General features: G+C 41.5%; 1 protein-coding gene across 1 annotated transcript in view; it reads left to right on the top strand.

Moving 5' to 3' along the window:
* Window positions 1–278: 278 nt before the first annotated feature.
* The window catches only part of KANSL1L (KAT8 regulatory NSL complex subunit 1 like), a 63249-nt gene continuing 45817 nt past the window's right edge, over window positions 279–17710 (top strand). The window contains exons 1-2 of the mRNA XM_086751631.1: window positions 279–399; window positions 6754–7770. Coding sequence (XP_086607757.1) covers window positions 6758–7770 — 1013 coding nt within the window. The 5' untranslated portion in view covers window positions 279–399; window positions 6754–6757. The remainder of the gene's footprint in view (window positions 400–6753; window positions 7771–17710) is intronic.

Here is a 17710-nt window from a genome sequence, read left to right as displayed (position 1 = left end):
GCGGGGAGGAGCGGTGGCCGCGTGGGGCGGGGGGGGGGAGAAACCGGGGCCGGGCGGCGGTTGGTTCCCGCGGCGGGAGCGGCGGTTGCGCTGCCGAGCGCTCGCACGCGTGCGCGAGGAGGAGACTGGTGTGGGGGCGGGGCGGGGGGGAGCTAACGGTCTGGGCGCGGGGCGGGGGCGGGAGCCGGGGGCGCGGCGCGAGCCGGCGGGAAGGGCTGAGCAGCCGGTGCTGCCGCCTCCCCCCGGTCCCTGTCTGGCTCCCGGGGGGGGGTCTCGCGTCCTCCTCCTGCCTGAGCGCCGCTTTCTGCCTGGCCGGCCCCGCCGCGCCCGGGGAGCCGGGCGGTCCGCGGGTGCTCGGGGAGCGCGGCACGGCCCGCTTCCAGCAGCGCGGCCGAGTAGGTACATAGTGTTGTGCTGCCTTGTTCCTTCTGTCTTATTCTTAATGTCTGGGTCAGTAGGTGGGTGGAAAGCTTTATTCTGCAGTTTCATGTGTGATTTTTAAAATATTTTATTTTAATTCCTGGGTTAAAACTTCCCTCTGATAATCACGCTGGACAGATTGCCACAAATTCCTTTGCCTTCGAGCGACCCTGACCAAGCCAGCTTCCCAAAGCACAGACTGCTTACTCAGAAAACGGAATACTTGAGGTGAAGTGGGTAGCAAAGCTCTGGAGAGCAGCTCAGATCCAGCTGCGTCCCTCAGCCTGCGCTGAGGTTTCCTGTGTGATCTTGAGCGAGTCTTCTAATCCACTTCGTGCATCAGCTCCCTGCTTTGCAAAGTGCTGAAGCATTTCCCGAAATAAAACGTAGCAGTGACTGAGGTACTTGATACCCCTCAGCAGTGGGAAGCAAAGTAACCAATTTAGACCAAAAAAAAAAAAAAATCCAAATGACTGAGGTCTGCTTTTTGTCAAAGGGTGGATATTTCCTTTTTGTGCTTAACTTAATAAAAGGGAAATATTAAAAATCAAAGTGGATAAAGCATGGCTATAATGCTGTAGGTGTACCAACTCATGCAAGCTGGTCTGTGTGCCTTAGGGCTCTCCTTCCTTGTTGGTCCGCATTGTGAAATCCTGTAAATGTTTCGGGGAGTTTAAATTCCAGTCACCTTAATTAGCATCTAAGAGCTGAATGGGTCTTGTTTAAGACCAAGATTTATGGCCCTCTCTTCAAAAACTGAAATTCAAAAGGATAACTGAAAAGTTATATGGACGTTAGGATGGATCTAAAAGTATTACAATTATTTATATTAGAGACGTATGTACAACCTACTTACAGAGGCACCTGTCATGTACTACAGAAAGTGTTTAATTTTAGCATATGTTAAAAAGTTATGTTACAAATATATTACACTATAGACTGAACAGGAATTAGCTGATGGTGTGGTGATAAACTTGGAAAGAATATGATTCTTTGTTCAGAAGCAGTTATGAACAAGGAGAAAAACAACTGTGTTCAGAGATTATAATGAGTCATGGATTTTATCATAAATGAATACTGATGAGTTCCAGTTGAAGTATGTCCTTTTTGATGTTTTTTACGATTAAAACTGTTTGGGTGGTCTGTCTCAAATTGAGTTTTCTTACTATTCAAAGAGAGATACTTTTTAGGTGTGGGGTTGTTGGTTTTTTTTTTTGAACGAGGACAAATTTGTGCTCATGTCTTCTGAGGAGTGCAAAACACTGGAGTTTGCAGTTTTGTCTCTGTAGTACGGGTTGCACAGTGAGTGCTGCTGAAAGCTGAGACTCCCTACATAATCCTGTTTGGGTTTTTTTTTCCAATCTATTAATAGAACAAAATACGAAAATGCTTAAATACTCGTTGTGAGTAGCTGGGCTGCTTTTGAACTGAAAACAAAAGCTGCCTACAAAGATGATTTTTTTTTCCTTAAAGGCTAATCCCAGGTGTGTTAAATATGGACTTATTTTCTTTTTCTTTCATGTTGCTAATCAGGACGTACCCAGCAGGACCAATATCGCTTTTGTGGTCGTTGCTGCAAACTATTCTGTGAGAAAATGTAGATTATGCTACTCACCTGTTGTCTCTATTTTTAGAAATTATTATGATCCTGTAAGTTTCATGAAAACTGGGAGAGGTAGGTAAAATATACCCGAGTGGATACCTCCCACCAGCCGAGGCTTGGAGAAGCCGGCCAAAGTCAGCCCCTGCACGCTCAGCTCAGCAGCGGCTGTCGGTCCCAGCAGCACAGCTAAGGCAGTGCCGCAGTAGTGCCTGTCTGCCAGAGCGCTGCTTTATTTTTGTCCAGCGATTATCAGGGAGCCTGTCCAAGGGGAGCTAGGGATTAAGGGGCAAACAACACAAAGCTGTAGGAAACCAGGTTTTGTCAGTTGTGTGGTAGGCAGATCAAGCTTGCTCCTGTAGCTGCCATCCCTTCTGCAGGTTTTCTCTAAGGACAGCTCTTGTCAGTTTGAAGTACAGAATTTTTGAAAATTCTTGCTGAGCTTAACTTTGGGTATTCCACCAGATGCTGTGTGCTGCCAGTGACTTTGCTTTGCTTTGCTTTTGAAATATCTTCTAGGCAAGGAATAAACATTGGAAGTTCACTTGTCTGAAACACTGTTCGTCTATTAATAATTTGGAAACAACTTAGCTGTACTAATTTTAATGTAATTTGTAGGCAAAGTAGGCCCTTGAGTAGAAAAGAAAAAAAAAAAAAGTAAATGTAAAAGTTTTCTACTCTCCAAGAATCTCATTCTTAACAGGAAAGTTTCAGGTGTTTGGGATGGGGAAAGGCAACTCAGTTTACAAGGAGAGAAGGTTGGTATGGAGGAGCCTTACAAACCCTCATGTAAATGTAGTTTTATTGTCATTGAAAACGAAAAGATTACAAACAAAAAAACCACTAAAAGATAAAGCAGTCCTCCCCCCCAAGCAAAAATACCCCAAAACGTTATCAGCAGTGTTGTGTAACAAAAGTGATAGTGTTATGCAAGGCGGGGGAAGAGTCAAAAAGTGAAAGGACTATAAACAAAATCTGGGAAGGGACTGTAGCCCTGTGTGCAGACAAGTTTGTGGCTGGGTTTTGTTGTGTTTATTCTGATAGGGTGCTGCTAATTACCACCATGAAGACGCTAGTTTCAGGATTTAGACAAATTCATTTGAGGTAAGCCTGGTAGAGAGGGGTATGGTGTGGAAATGTCGAGTAAGGACTAAGAAATGAGCAGAGGTAGCACGGGGGAGAGGAGGGATCGAGGAGCAGGAGTCACTGGGGAATTAGAGACCCGTAGCTGTGGTGCGGGTTGGGGGAGTGTTGAGGCTGTGGTAAACTGCAATTCCTGGCTCTATCCTCCTGGGTAATTAAGGCATTAGGGGAGGATAAGCATAAAGTCACTTCAAACATCAGTTGCTATACTGTGCTTGTCTGGTACTTGTTTCTTCCCTTTCCCGGTACTTATTTTATGTCAGCTTTTCTTTTCACAATACTTTTTAGCCTTTCAAGAGGAGTGCATATTCAGCAGATGAAAAGCAAATTGTTTGCCAGTTTAGTAGCATTTCAGCTGTTCTGGTTTTGAAACCTGAAGTAGTACACAATGGAAAAAATCCTTGAAATGGTTTACCTATGAGAAAAAAGCTTTTCCCAGCATGAAAATACAGACTCTTCCTGAATTCCATGCTGCAGTACTTGTCTTCCCTGCCCCCGCATCCCCCCACCAGAAGATAATAGATTTGGCTCTAGAAACTCACGTCTAGTGAGGGTGGAGTGAAATTATTTTTGCTGCTTTCTGCCAAAATGAAATAGAATCTGTCGAAATTGTGCAATTCTTGTTGAGCCAAGTGCTTGTACTAAAATTTGTTTTTCATTTTTTGCAGCTAATACTTCGCTTTGCTCATATGCCAGTTACTTTTTTGTGTGTGTGTGTGTGAACTTCTTGGAGAAATGCTAAGGACTGGAGACTGGGACAATACTAGCTTTTATAAAGTCTTTTTGATGTCACTGAAATGCAAGGAGCACACCTGAAGTGTCTCACATGACTGTCTTCAGGGCAGAAACACTGGGTGAAGTTTGCAGGTTGCTGGGTAGGGGTTAATTAAGCAATTTCTCTCTTAAAAAGCGTTTTTCTTTATTTTTTGAGCTACATTGCCAGTTAAGTGTCTTCTGCCGGAAACTCCTAATTAGTTAGTGGTTTGTCAGTGCTCTTTAGTTTAATGTTTCTGGTTCAATTTGAGGGTACTTTGATTTCTTCTCTTCTTTCTCCTAAAAGATGGGGGGGGGGAAGTCCCCCAAACTCAAAAGAACCTTCAGATGATTTGCTAATGACACTCATTGCAGTTTAGGAAATCTGAAACTGTACCAGAAGGGTATGTAGTATTTGAGGGAATATGATCAAGTTAAAACACAGCACTCTGAAAATTCTGTGCTGCTAGTTTTTTGAATAGCTTCCATCTTCATATAGATACACATCGTCAGACTTCTTGGTTGCTTGAGCAGCAGCCCTGCTGTATGTGGATGTTTCTTGGCTTTCAGGAGTAGCCATCTGTGACTGTTAAACCACTTGGGGTAAGGAAGGTAGATGGTGAAGTTGGGACAGTTATAAACTCATTGTTCGGTGCATGTAGATATCAGGCTGACAGCGTTCTTCTGAGAGAGCTTCTTGGAGTTCCCAGGGACAGATCTAGCATGGGGACTCAACCTTGAGTTCAGAGTAACCCCACAGAGAAAGTGTGGGCTTCAGTTCTCTCCCCCTTATATTTTAGCCATGCTAGATCAGTTTGACTTACTATAGTTACTTGCCATATACTGAGAGGCATAGGTGTCTGAATCCATACTCCTTTGGATTTAAAAGTTCTTGTGCCTGCTAGCTCTTACAGGAGTGGAAAGACACAAAGCCATGAGCCAGCCAGATGCTTAGAGCATTGCCAGGTCACCAAAGCCTCTGCGATTTGGGGCTCCAGCTCTCATCAGCATATTTCCCTGCCCGATCCCAGTAGCGGGGCTCTTGCTGAATGGCTGTCCACTGGAGAGGACTTTGTGCTGAATTCCTCTCTAGTCTGAACTTATTGGCTAGTTGATAAAGGTTAAAATCCTGGGGGTTTTTACAGTATTGTTTAGGATTAGCATTAGGACCACCAAACCTAGTCCCCGTGATACTGGGTAGGTGATGCATCTCAACTCCTTAGATTTCCACATCTCCATTTAATGTTTGCACCTTCAGCGTAAAACCTGTAGTTACAAACAAGCTAAGGCTTCAGACAGGGAGTCTGCTTTTCTTAAGATCCGTATGTGGCAGTCTCAATCATTGACCCCTTATGGGATCTGCACATTGAAAATTGCTGAGCTAGGCAGTTGCTGTGGAGATCAAAGAAACTGAAGAAATTAAAAGGAGGGCAGTGGAAATGCTGCTCAACTAGTACACTGGTTAAACAGAGAATTTACTGTAGTGTGCTACACTAGGTTTTGTCACTACTTTCTTATTGTTTCTGGTTTTGTCTTTAGCTTCTTGACGAAGAACTGACAGTAGCTTATCTTTTAGGCTTCTACAGACCATGTTCAGTTATATTTCATTTGGTTTATTTAACCATCTCGTAAACAAAGCTGGAAGTACAGTGCGAGGCAGTGATTCCTGCTCTGTAGGCTGTGGAATAGATACAGTATGACGTGGCAGCATAGCTGCTGACGAGAAGCGGTGAAGGTTGACACGGGTCTTTGGATCCCAAAGTTTGGGAACCTTCGTCTAAGCTGTGGCAAGCCACAGGCAGAAGGGTTTGTAAAGGAAAACTCTTTGTCTTTACTCAAGTTGTTACCAAAGAATATTGTGTTTGTATTGTGCAGGCAGTGCCTGATGAATAAAGAAAACCCAAACGCAAAGGCACAGGAAAAATTCTTTAGGAAATATTTAGACCTTACAGTTCTCTGGTTTTAAAGCATTAGCCTTGATGATTGGTTTCTAAAGTGTATTTGTGAGAATGTATAATAAGTTAATGACTCAAATGCCTGCTTTGTATAGATTTATGTTAAATACGTTTCTCCTCATAGTGCCTCTGAGTTTATTTCAGAGTGTTTCATCATGTGGTAGGTGTTCTGCTTTGCTGAACTTGTAATAGGTAGCTGCATAGCTCTGACTTCTGTGATATGGTTTATGTTGACTCATTTAAGTATTAAAAAAAAATACTTGAACAAAAACCAAATGCAACTCCAAGTAACTTATCTCCAGAGCAGATTAAAATAAAATCCAGGCAGATTTCTGGGGTGAGAATGTGTGGATGCATGTGTATGTGTGCATATGCATAGACTTACACACATTTTAAAATGCATCCTTCCAGTCATGTGGCTTATGATCATCCTTTTCAGTCTGGGCAAGGTTAGATGACAGTCTTGAACTTTGTGAGTCTTACTTCTCAGACTGATAGGATCAGAAATGCAATGAGGTATGAACACTTACTCCCCTGAGAGGTAAAGGCTTTCATTGCACATAGAGCAACCTCTGAATGAAATAAAGAAAAAAAAACAGAAAGAGTGTTCTTGTTTGACTTGGGAGGGAGCGTAGTCTTATCTGTGTTGTTTAGATAATGGCCTTTTTAATGGAATCTTTGAATAATGTTGGAATGTTGAAAGAATGAAATACCTGACAGTGGTGGTGTGTTTGTATTGTGTCATAAAAATGAGAAAATTTACTTGGCCCGTGTTATTTTCAGGTTTGCTGTAAACTACCTACGGTAGCTATAATGACACCAGCCCTCAGAGGCAGCAACAAAAGGTCATGGTATCCACTTGTCACCTTCTTTGTCCTCTAGAGCTATGGAGTCTGATACAGCTTTGTGCATGGAAAATTCCAGAGCAGTGGAAGAGAAGATAAAAGAGGACTCCATCGCACAGATTACTTGCTCAGTCCTGGGGTTCCCCACTGCTGAGCCCAACCTCAGGAATGATATCTTCAGTGTGCGGCATTTTGGTTCTCCACCATCCTCCAAGCGCTATCAGTCTGTGTTGTTAATGAGTACAAATTCTGCATTTAGCAGCAAATCCGGTAAGCAAACAAAAGCGGGAGAGCCCGACTGCTCCAAGATGAGAAATTCGTTACATAATGGTGCTGACACATCCTTTGGTCAGATTAGTTATTCAGAACCTGAGGAACAGGTCAAAGGGGGAATGTTTTCAGAGACCACATCTCCGAATTTGGCAGAAATGCAGAGACTTTCGGATTCAAATGTAACTGAATCCAGTAATGCAGAAGAAATGCAACTTTTAAATGGTAAATGTTACAAGAAGAATGGTTTTTTGGGTAGGGCTTTGGAAGTCTGCGCTGAAACAATAAAAGGGGATTTATTACACCAAATTCTTCACAGGCCTTCAGAAAGGATTTTGAGCTGCACCCCGGAGGAGGTGTATGCTGGCTTACTCCAGTGTATCACTAAGCAACAAATGGAAATCAATCGCACCAAAAGAACTCAGAAACGTTTACAAATGCTCCTGGCAAAGCATGTTATCAAACACTCTGATCATCAGCTGAGATGCTTCGTGAAACATCAGCTACAAAGAAGGAAGGTTTTCCATGAGCCAGCCACATTTTTGAGCAGTAGCTCCCTCAGGTGCACTGAGGGTTGGCCAGGAAACAACGCAACTACTTTGGAGAGTAGTTCGAGTACGGACACACAGAACGGAGTTAGCATTGCACCAGGTGAAATCCGGGGGTTTGCACTTTTTACTGGAGGGCTGCTGTCTCGCGTGGAGAAGGATCTGGACTCTGATGCAACATGTAGCAGCTCAGATGAAGATGGTGAGGAACAGACTGTAAGAACAACTGTGGAAGCGTAAGTGTTAAATTCCTGCTAGACTCATGTGCTTCATGCTTATAAGTCAAGATGGAAGGGTCTGGACCTGCAGATTCCTTCTTGTGTGAGTAACCTCACTCAGTAGATAGTCCTGCTGAAATCAGCAGGACTGCCTGAGTGAGCTAGGTTTGGCAGAGCCAGACAGAAAGTGAGAACTTGTCCTAATTACAGCATTTAAGGAACAATTACTTTACTAGACTGTAGAGAGCTAGATTTTGTACCGCACTCTGTCCATTTGCATTGCATTAGTACTGCTAATTATTCAATACTCGGATGGTGCTGTAAATCAAAGAGTGATAGCAGTGCTGTAAATTACTTTTTTGGCCAATCTGAAAATAATTTTAATTTTATTCTAGAGTTGCTAAGAATTGGTCAATGTTAGGATCTTGAAATCCACTACAATGTGGTAAATAATAAAAATTATCATCTGATGCAGGTGTCAAGTCATCCAATATTTGGAGGTTGTATATTGAAAAAGTTTGGTTCTTTGAATTATAATTCTAAAAATGTTTGTTTAATTACTGAAGTTGTTCTGCTACTGGGAGGGAAGGTAGCAGTGGTGTTTTTATTATTGCTGGTATCTTTTTCAAGAAGAATCAGAGTGAAATCAATATAATTAACTAATACTGTCTTGAAATGACAGGGATCCTGTCAGTACAAATTATTGTAGCTTTGGAAATCAGTGGTGGGTAAGAGAAGTAGATAGTAAAATTGTTCCCTGGTGGTAGTACAGCCTTTTTTTTTTTTTTTTTTTTTCTTTTCCTTTTCCTCTCCTTTCACCCTCCCTCCGCCCCAGCTTGCTACACTATTAACACAATCTCTCAATCTCTGTGGCCAAGAAATTGTAAAACGTGGTGCAAGGATGGCTGCTTTCCCCTTCCTGCAGCTGGAGAGAACAGAGTATGTCTTCGGGTCTGTTAGGGTGTGATAGTCAGGACAGTGACATGCAGAATAGATACAATACAGCAGCTTGGTAGGAGCTTCATGGCACCTACCTTTCTAGCACTTCAAGTCAGGACTGGTTTCGTGTTTCCTGATCTCTCCTAAGTACTCTCTGCTGTTAGGGAGTGTCTAGAAAGCATTAAGAGGGACACTGGGGTTTGAGGAAAAATAAGTATTTAAAAACTTATAATTCTTGGTCTATTTCTTGAAAATCGTAATGTTCAGAAGAAATCCAGGAAGCTTCATCTTAAATTGAAAAAAAGAGCTGTGCCCTGTTGCATGTTTATAGCTTCAGTATAGCATGGTTGTATCAATCACTGCTGTGTGTTGTTAAACTCTATAGGCCTGGAAAACAGAGAGGAGAAAAAGTGCAAAGTAAAAACTAGTTTTCGTTTTCATATTGTCAGGATGGCAAATGCTGTACTGAAGTCCTACCAAAGTGTAGTGACTTGCCAATGAAGTTAGGATCACCTTAAATATTTGGGTTTGCAAAAGAATTGTTCTTTTGAAATACTTTAATTAAAAAAACAGTGCTTTTGGCTCTTCCCAGCGTAGGAGAATCCACATTCTTCTCCTAGCTGATATGTTTGAACTTCTGAGTGATAGCTCTGCCTCTAGAATTCTTATCTTATGATTACATGAACTGAAAAGCTGATGAGAAACTCTTGATCCTCAAAGGGTAGTGGATAATGTAAAACTTGGACCGAAGTTCTGTGCGAGAGTTTTCTTTTTTTCTTCTTGCCCGGAACAGTCAAGTTTCTAACTGCCTGCCAGTCCTCTACCTTTATTTCTTCTTGTGGCTTTTGAATTCCTTAAGTTATCTTTCCACTTAAGGCTTACTCAGTTTGTTTTGTTGCACTGACAAAAAAAAATCCACAGGGGATTATTAAGTACAAAGACACCACCTTTGGCTCAGGAAATCCCCAGGCTGCTGTTGCTGGCAGCTGAGGGAGTATTCTGGAGAAGCACTGCTCCCTTCATGCCTGCCCTGTTGTAAGACTGTTATCTTGGCAACTGCTAAGAGGCAGGAGACTGGGTAGATCGTCTATAGTCTGAGTCAGTGCAACCCTTTATTTGTAGGTTATGGGGTTTTTTCCTCCCTTTTTTATGTGCTTACTGCTGAACAGCAGTCAGGCAGCAGGGGTGACAAGGTTAGCAGTGTGCATTAGCTAAGGCCTTGCTGCACTGGCAATGCAAGAATTGCTGGTGTTTGAACCGTGCTGCTGGGCCAGTGAGCTCAGAGTTAAAGTACTACCCCGTTTAAGCAGAAGACTCTTGTCTGTGTGTATAGGCTGAAGCAATCCTTGAGTTAACGTTGCAGTGAGGGCAAGCTGTCTCTTATTTGAATTTATCATTATCTTCAGCTTGGAATGGTTTTCTTAATGTCTCCAACTTCCTAAGATTTGTCTTCGTGGCTAAAAGGCTGCACTTTTTCTTCTAGATAGCAAAGGTACATCAGTTACTCACCAGCACAGCTGCTGAGATTTGCTGTTTCCTGAGCTTTACCACTTTAAGGCTCTTTGGATTGCCTTTCACCTAGACCAAAGAAACAAAGTTAATATCCATTTTTATTTCTGCTAAGTGTATTTGCGTTCTTTGAAATGCCTTTCTCTCCTAGGGAATTGACTCTCAGTGTTTTCCAGATATAATGTGATCGTGTAGGTGAGAGAATACTCGTTTCCTCTCCTGTAACTTATTTTTTTTCACAGTGAAGACTTTTACTGACCTGGAAAGACTCTTCCTCTGTGGTATTCTTCGTAAATCTCAACCATAGATGTTAGAAGGTTCTATTAATGCAGTGATGAGTGCGAAAAATGTTTTGGGTTTGCTTATATCACAGTATACTGGTTGCATTTAACTTGAGGGTATAATCACACTGGTGGCTGGTTGTTGTGTCCGTGGTGCTTTTTATCCTTTTGGGGGGGGGAGGAAGTGTCAATCCAATGTACAAGAGGGGAGGGATTTGCAGTTATCGTGTTTACCTGAGAACAATCTGTTTCCCATCAGGAGGGAGAAGTTGATTCCGGCTCCAGTTCTTCACGGCAGGAAAAAAACCTGGAGCTATTTTTAGCATTTTGAACCTGTTCGTTCTCATTATCCTGAAAAGAGTTTTGCCCTATGAGTGTTGACATAAGCGCTTCTGAGCTGTATCTCAGTGCTTTGGGTCTCAAGTAAGATTGTCTTTATCCATCTATTTCAATACCTCTGTTGTTTAGTTGCAAATAGCTGCAAAGAGATATTTAGACCATTGTTCATCCCTTGTGCATTACATAGGTGCTGTCCTCAAGACAAGAAAGATCTTTGGTCCACTGGTGAATGCAATCATTCTAGTCGACAATTCACAGTACTTATTGAACTTCCTTAGTTTCTACAGTAGTTGGAAAGGCATTTCAACAGCTTAATGAAAACACATTTGATCCTTGTATTTGTTATATAGAAATATGAAAAAATTGTTGACTCTTTTCAGGAATTTTGTCATTTTGCTGCAAATGTCAGCTCATGAATGTCTTTAACCTGTGACAGTTTTCACAGGTTTTTTAGGCAAAGCACCAAATTTCCATAAGTAATTTGTAGCGTATTCTAGTACCATTCCAGCCTTTGGGTGTAGGAGAGTCCCTGAAACACGACACAGAGGATATGGTAGTACTTCTCTCTGGTTTCTCAAAGGCAGATGTTAGGTGCTGTTTGCTAGTTCTGTGTCAGGTGTTAGTAACCAAAGTGGACGAAGGGCCCAAGGAGGACATCACAAGGCTGCGCATAAGTAATTCCTTCAGGAATTCACAACTAACATCAACCACTTGAAATGCAACATAGACAACATTTCACAAGCTGAGTTAACTTGCATTGTGTTCATCTTCTTTGTGGTTCATTAAGATGGAAGATTATTCATAGAAATGGTCACCAATTTCAAACAAGGTGACCTCACATCCTCTCTTTAGGATCGGTGGGAAACCTTTGAAGTTGCAAGGTACAGAGTTTTTATTGTACATGCACTACATGAATGATCTTCCAGAATTAAAAGATATATCACTACGGTTCTTCGAAGGCACGGCTGCTCACTCTATCTAATAGTAATGCAGGTACCTAATTGATTAGAGAGAAAAGCTGCTTACAATAGATTTTTCTGCAAAATAAGTAGCTCTGTCTAGTCGTGAAAAGTCCTGTGCCCTGCTTCCCCAATCCTCCTTCCCCATCTGAATACAGTCCTTTTGCATCATTTGGTGGAATTTTTTTTTTTTTTCTGAAATATTTTCATGCTTTTCCTCTGATTTTTGGAAGACATATTTTATTGATTATCCTCCAGCAACCTCAAGCCTGATGAAGAGGCACTGTTATATTTTTCCTTGCCCACAGGGTTTATTGTGCCTGGAAACTTTCGTAAGTAATACGCAGTGATAATAAATACTTCTCTTTTTTTCCTCTTCTCCCCTCCCTGTCCCACTCCCATTGCTAGTTGGAATGAGAGAAGATGGGAAGTCTGCTTTTATTACAAATACTTGGTGCGGAGGGGAGCAGTAAGGCGGAGAGAATTCAGGAAGGAAGAAAATATTATGACTGGTATCTCCAGATCTAATGTGTTTGTTCCAGATTATTTTCCATTTTTCCTAGCATTTTTCTCATGGCTAATTGAGCAACACCATGCAGTTCTGAAGGCCTCACTATAGATGGCACTGCTTTAGGGCTGGGTTTTACTGTGTGTCTTTGGGCCACATTGTAAGGGGAAGCTGTTTGTTTTTGCAAGACCAAGTCCTAATTTTCCACTCTGAGCTGTAATCTTGCTTTGTACCTGATATCAGAACTGAATTCTGGTTTTGGGAAGGGGAGGAAGAGAGTCTGAGCTCCATTTGTCTTATGCACAAAACTCCAATTGTTTCTAGTTTTTAAGACTATTAGTTTACAAGTCCAGGAAATGTCTTACTTGCATAGAAGATTATACTTATTCAAAAGACCTCACATTAAATTCATAGGTTCTAATAATACGCTGATTTCAAAATGCTTTGTACATTGCTTTTCATGAATTCCATTCTCTCAATTCTTGGCTTCTGTCACTAGGATGTGGGAGGAGAATTGTTACCAGGGGATGAAAGAAAAGCTAGCTTTATATTACCTTCTGTTTTCACTCTAGGGATACATGTATTATTTCAGAATATTTTCAACCTCCCTTGGTTGGATTTCAATAAGATGGATTTACAACCTCTTTAGGATCCCACATGCATCTACTGTTTCTCTTCAGAGATCTGATGTACAGCAATATTAACTTGCTTTTGAGCAAGACTTCCTTCTCACAATACCAGGAGCAAGACTTCCTTCTCACAATACCAGAGTAATGTTCTTGTGTGTGAGGATCCTGATTTCTAACCTGTAATTACATTAATATTTTTGCAGCTGCAGAAAGCAGGCTGAAAAGTTTTAATGAAAGGCAGAAGGTTTGACAAGTTGTAACCTGCAAGTCAATCTTAGAACTAGGAACGTCAAAGCTTTTGAGTTAGATAGGTGTTGAATGCATGTTAAATAAAAACTTGGCATTACTCTTCTGAATGACAGTTTAATACATACTCAACATAGCGTTGTAGAATAGAAAATGTAATACTCGGACACATTTGTATACATGATAATCTCGCATGCTTAATGTAATGGTGCATCAAGAAGAGTTTGGTGCTTGATGTCAACTGCTGATTAATAACCAGCGTTTTATGGCTAGCTTTTTTCTTTTGGCAAGCTGTGAATTGTGTTTGTTTTAATTAAGAGACTTATTTACAAACAACAACGAACTGTCTTTTTAACATCTTGTAAAGCGAGAGCAGCATTATTTCATTTTATAGATAACATTGATTTCATAAGAATCTACTTCAAAGGGATACATCCAGTGCCTTTGAAAATCGGCGTACATGGGCCCCTGAGACAGGAAATCATTTAAATGCTTTCCTTTTCACATGAAATAAAAAGTGTGCATAAAGACTTCCCAAAATAGGAATGCTCTCCTGTAACAGGGTTTCATTCATACTGCTAAATATGGATTAGGAATGTAACTTTAGATGTTGGATTTAAATATATTGACCTGTGCTCTTTTTTTATTGAAACTGAAATAGCTGTAGATGATTCTATTTTCATCCAAACATTTTATCTAGCTGTTGTGCGTGAGAAAAAGTTTTCTCTTGGGGAATTTAAATCAATTTAATTTCCAGTTAGCAAACTTTTAATTACTGCTTCTGATACTGAGAACAAATAAATGCGTGTTTGAATATATGTGCATTATAAACTCCCCTTCCTCCCAGCCCATGGGAGCGGATCGGGCAGCAATAAAACTTGGTGGAACTCCACCCCAAACTCCTGCAAAACACCAAAGCCAAGAAGGTTGCAACTGTTCCAACCTACATTCATTACACTCTCCGCTCCTTGTCCCTGCAGATGGGACTGTAGGGTTTAACCTCGTAACAAACTCCATCCCTGCCCTGCAAAGCAGACAGCCATGTACTGTTTGGTTACTCCTCTATTACATAATCACAGCACACTTAGAGCAACTGCGAGGGGCCAAAAGGAGTCGGTTGCTGGTGTACCAGGCTGTCCCATGTCCCCACGGCAGTGCTGCTAGGGGCTCACCCTCACCGGGGCCTTCACGCTCAGCACAGCCCTTCTGCAGGTTCCTTTGGGTCCCATGGGTGGGCTGGGTCCAGGCCGCAGGCTTGAAGTGGGACCTGTTCCAGCTCTGCCCAACTGCCCTCCCACCTGGAGAGCGCTCTGGGGTCCTTCCAGCTCTCCTGTTAGCCCGTTCCTTGCAGCACCCCCACACATTTGGTGGGTGCACTGCTCATACTACCTGACAGCAAGGCACGTTCCCTTTGGTGAGGCGAGCCAGTGTGTGGTGATATCTTTGTTGCTGCTGCTCCTCCTTTCTCACCCAATAGCTCTGCCGTGGGCTTCCCCAGCAACCACAGCCCCTCCTGAGTCTCCTTTCAGTCCCTGCCCTGGGTGGTTTTTCCCTGTCCTGCAGGGCTGCAGCCCCTTTGCTGCCGAAAACCTGCTGATCATTTCCAGTGCATCTGGCATGCAAGTTCTGGATCAACTGGTAGTTGTCTATCCAAAAAGACTCAAGAAAGAATATGCTTTATATCTGTTTTTACATTGAAATCTGGTATTATATACAGGTAGAATGAAATTAGTTACAAGCTGGAGTTTGATGTTAAACGAATACAATACCCACTTACTCCTTGTAAGAATATATGTACAAATTTTGAGACCAACTTCAGTGGCTGGACAGCCTTGATATGCTGCTTGTATGCTACAATAATATTCCATTTGCACATATATTTAAAGGAATATGTTGTAAGCTCTATCGTATTTTATGTTGAGCACAGGATCCAGACGTAGCACGTCTTTCTTGATTTCTTTTTCAAGGGCAGTTGTGTAATACTTACAGAGAATTTCTAGGCCTGTGTTCCTGGTGTTTTGTTGTTAGTCTATTGATGTTGTGCCATTTCAAAGGCAAGAAAAGAAGCTTGTTTCCAGGGAGCCCTGGTGTTCCTGAAGTTTCTTTCTTTGCATGTCAGCGCTACCTATTCTCTGCTTCGTATTAGTCTGATCTACGGCATGCTCAGGTTTAATGGAAGAAACTGGAGTGCTGGGGGAGCCACTGGAATCTTAAAAATTAATTTAAAAATGTTTTTAACAAAAGGCATTAGCAGATATGCATTTTGGAGAGTATTTTTGTGATTTTATTAAAAGAGGAAATGGTGCTGGTTGTTTACCTTTCACAGATTTTTACTTCTTGGGGTTAGTTAATATTCCAACTGACCCCACCTCTACCAACCAATTTGGTCTTTTATCATTAACAGCTCTAAAGAATTATGTAAACAGAACTGTAGATGAAAAGCACCTACCAGGTTGTGAGGCCATCCTTTGGGAAAATTCTGCACTGTAACAGACAACACTGCTTTAAGAAGCTGAATTTTTAATTTCTTTTGTTGAGCCCTAAATTGAGTTGACAATTCGGTGCAAGTGTAACAGTTCAGTTTCTAATATAAAAGCTCCAGTAATAGTGTGATTCTTTGCAGGAACCCCGTAGCAGGCAAGTACTGACTGTGGCATCTCATCGGTTTGGAAGATGTGATTTCTCAGATGAGGGAGCATATAGACCTCCAGTGTAAAATTCTTAAAAAAAATTCTCCTTTGCTAGGGTATCCACACGCAGAGGCTTTCCCTTTTTATATTTTCCGGTTTTTTGTACAACTTTTTTTCCTGAATATTGATTTTCCTCTTCTCCCTTTCCCACTGTCCCTTCTAAACGTATTTGTGGAAGATGTAAAAATTTACTCTGTTGCTACTTAATTTTTTTCTCACACTCTACTTCTCTACCGTGAATTGTCTCTTCAAGGGAGAATCACAGCTATGGTTAGTAATTTCAGGTGTTACTGCATAAATTCCTCAGGCCTGATGGCTTGGCAGAAATGTTCAGCTGGATAAAGTTTTTCAGTTTGGGAAGATAAGGTGTATTATGTGTTAGTATCAACATATGTTATTGGATGCAATTCTGAAAGTATTGGCAACAGTATGTCAGAGATGGTGGGACCAGGTGTGGGTGCCAGAAATTGTTGTGATAAGCAGTTGCTGATGTCTGTAGATGATAGGGAGAACTGTAACCCATCTGTTCTGAAGCCATGTAGCGTTTCAGAGGAAAATCTCTGCCAGGTAAAAATTTCTGTTAAACACCAAAGAAGATAGCAACCCTGGAGGCTCCAGGTGAATGACCTGATTGCAGATCTTTGCAGTATAATTTTGAGTAACAGAGAACTTCCTTTAATTTGTTAATTTTTTTGGTTGTGAGTTTGGGGTTTTTTTTTTGGGACGTAGCTTGGTTTGGTAGTGGTTGTCTCAAAACAGTGGCATATTGCTCTCTGCAGTGAGTCTGCAGCGAGCGCTCCTGGATGATCTGAGCAAGGGCTGATAGTGAACTGTCAGAGCAAATAGTGTTTTGTTATGTAGTCTTGATTGGATATGATCCCAGAGAACAATATTTGTTACAGTTTGTTTTAATCTTCTTTGCACTCTGGAATGCGTAGAAGAGATTGAGTTCATAAAGCAGCACTCACTGTTTTTTTAATTACGTGGTTATTATGGGTTTAACAGTTAACTGGTCGAAGGGAATTAATACTTCAACAGCAACTGAAGTTAGTTCATTCTGAAAACAAACATTAAGTAGGTGTGCTGGAAGAATTAGTCCTTGAGAAAGCGTTTACGGGTCATTTCATAGCTGGACATGTTTGTTCAGCCATTACAAGTGTTGGAAGTTTTTGTTGGGAGTCGGCATTTTTATCTCATGAGTAAAATTTAGATAAGATTGTCTAAAATACATGCACTGCATATCTAAATTGACCTAATCTAAATGTTTTATATGATACCATCTCCTAGTTTTCATAGGTAATCTCTTATTTACTGTCAGTGTCTACAGAGAGAAGAAAAATGGACATGTTGAATTTCTCCAAAGTGTTGACAGAAGGTCAGAAGCCCTGCACTCACCTCAATGGCTTGTAAGAAAATGCTTGTATCCAGGCCAGCTGCTTTTTGAGCATTGCCATGTGTAGTCACAGGAAAACTGACTGTAATGCTGGTGTAAAATTAGGGGCAGCTCAGAAAGTTCACAGACTTGCAGCTCTGATCCTGGGGCATCCCCACCATACTAATGTGCTGTTGACCATTTATGATAAAGTGCCATGTGGTGAATATGAACTATTTTGTATTTTTGTACAACTGAGTGAGCTTCCCAAGAGAATTGGGAGACGTATGATTTTTTTTCCCTTGTGTTAAGTCTCATAAATTTCATTGTGAGTCATGTGATATCTGGATGGAATTTAAAGATCTGGAGAACTTTCTGATTTTTTGCTTTTCGGTTTCCGGAGTCAAGTCCTTCATCAAAATGATAAACTTCTGTCGTTGTTTTCAGTGACTCCCACCTAGGAAGGGCATTAACTTTTTATCTTGA

Source organism: Chlamydotis macqueenii, chromosome 6, assembly GCF_036417535.1.
Source record: "Chlamydotis macqueenii isolate bChlMac1 chromosome 6, bChlMac1.mat, whole genome shotgun sequence".
Taxonomy (NCBI): domain Eukaryota; kingdom Metazoa; phylum Chordata; class Aves; order Otidiformes; family Otididae; genus Chlamydotis; species Chlamydotis macqueenii.
Note: the sequence above shows the minus strand (reverse complement) of the source record. Positions and strands in the feature narration are given on the sequence as shown.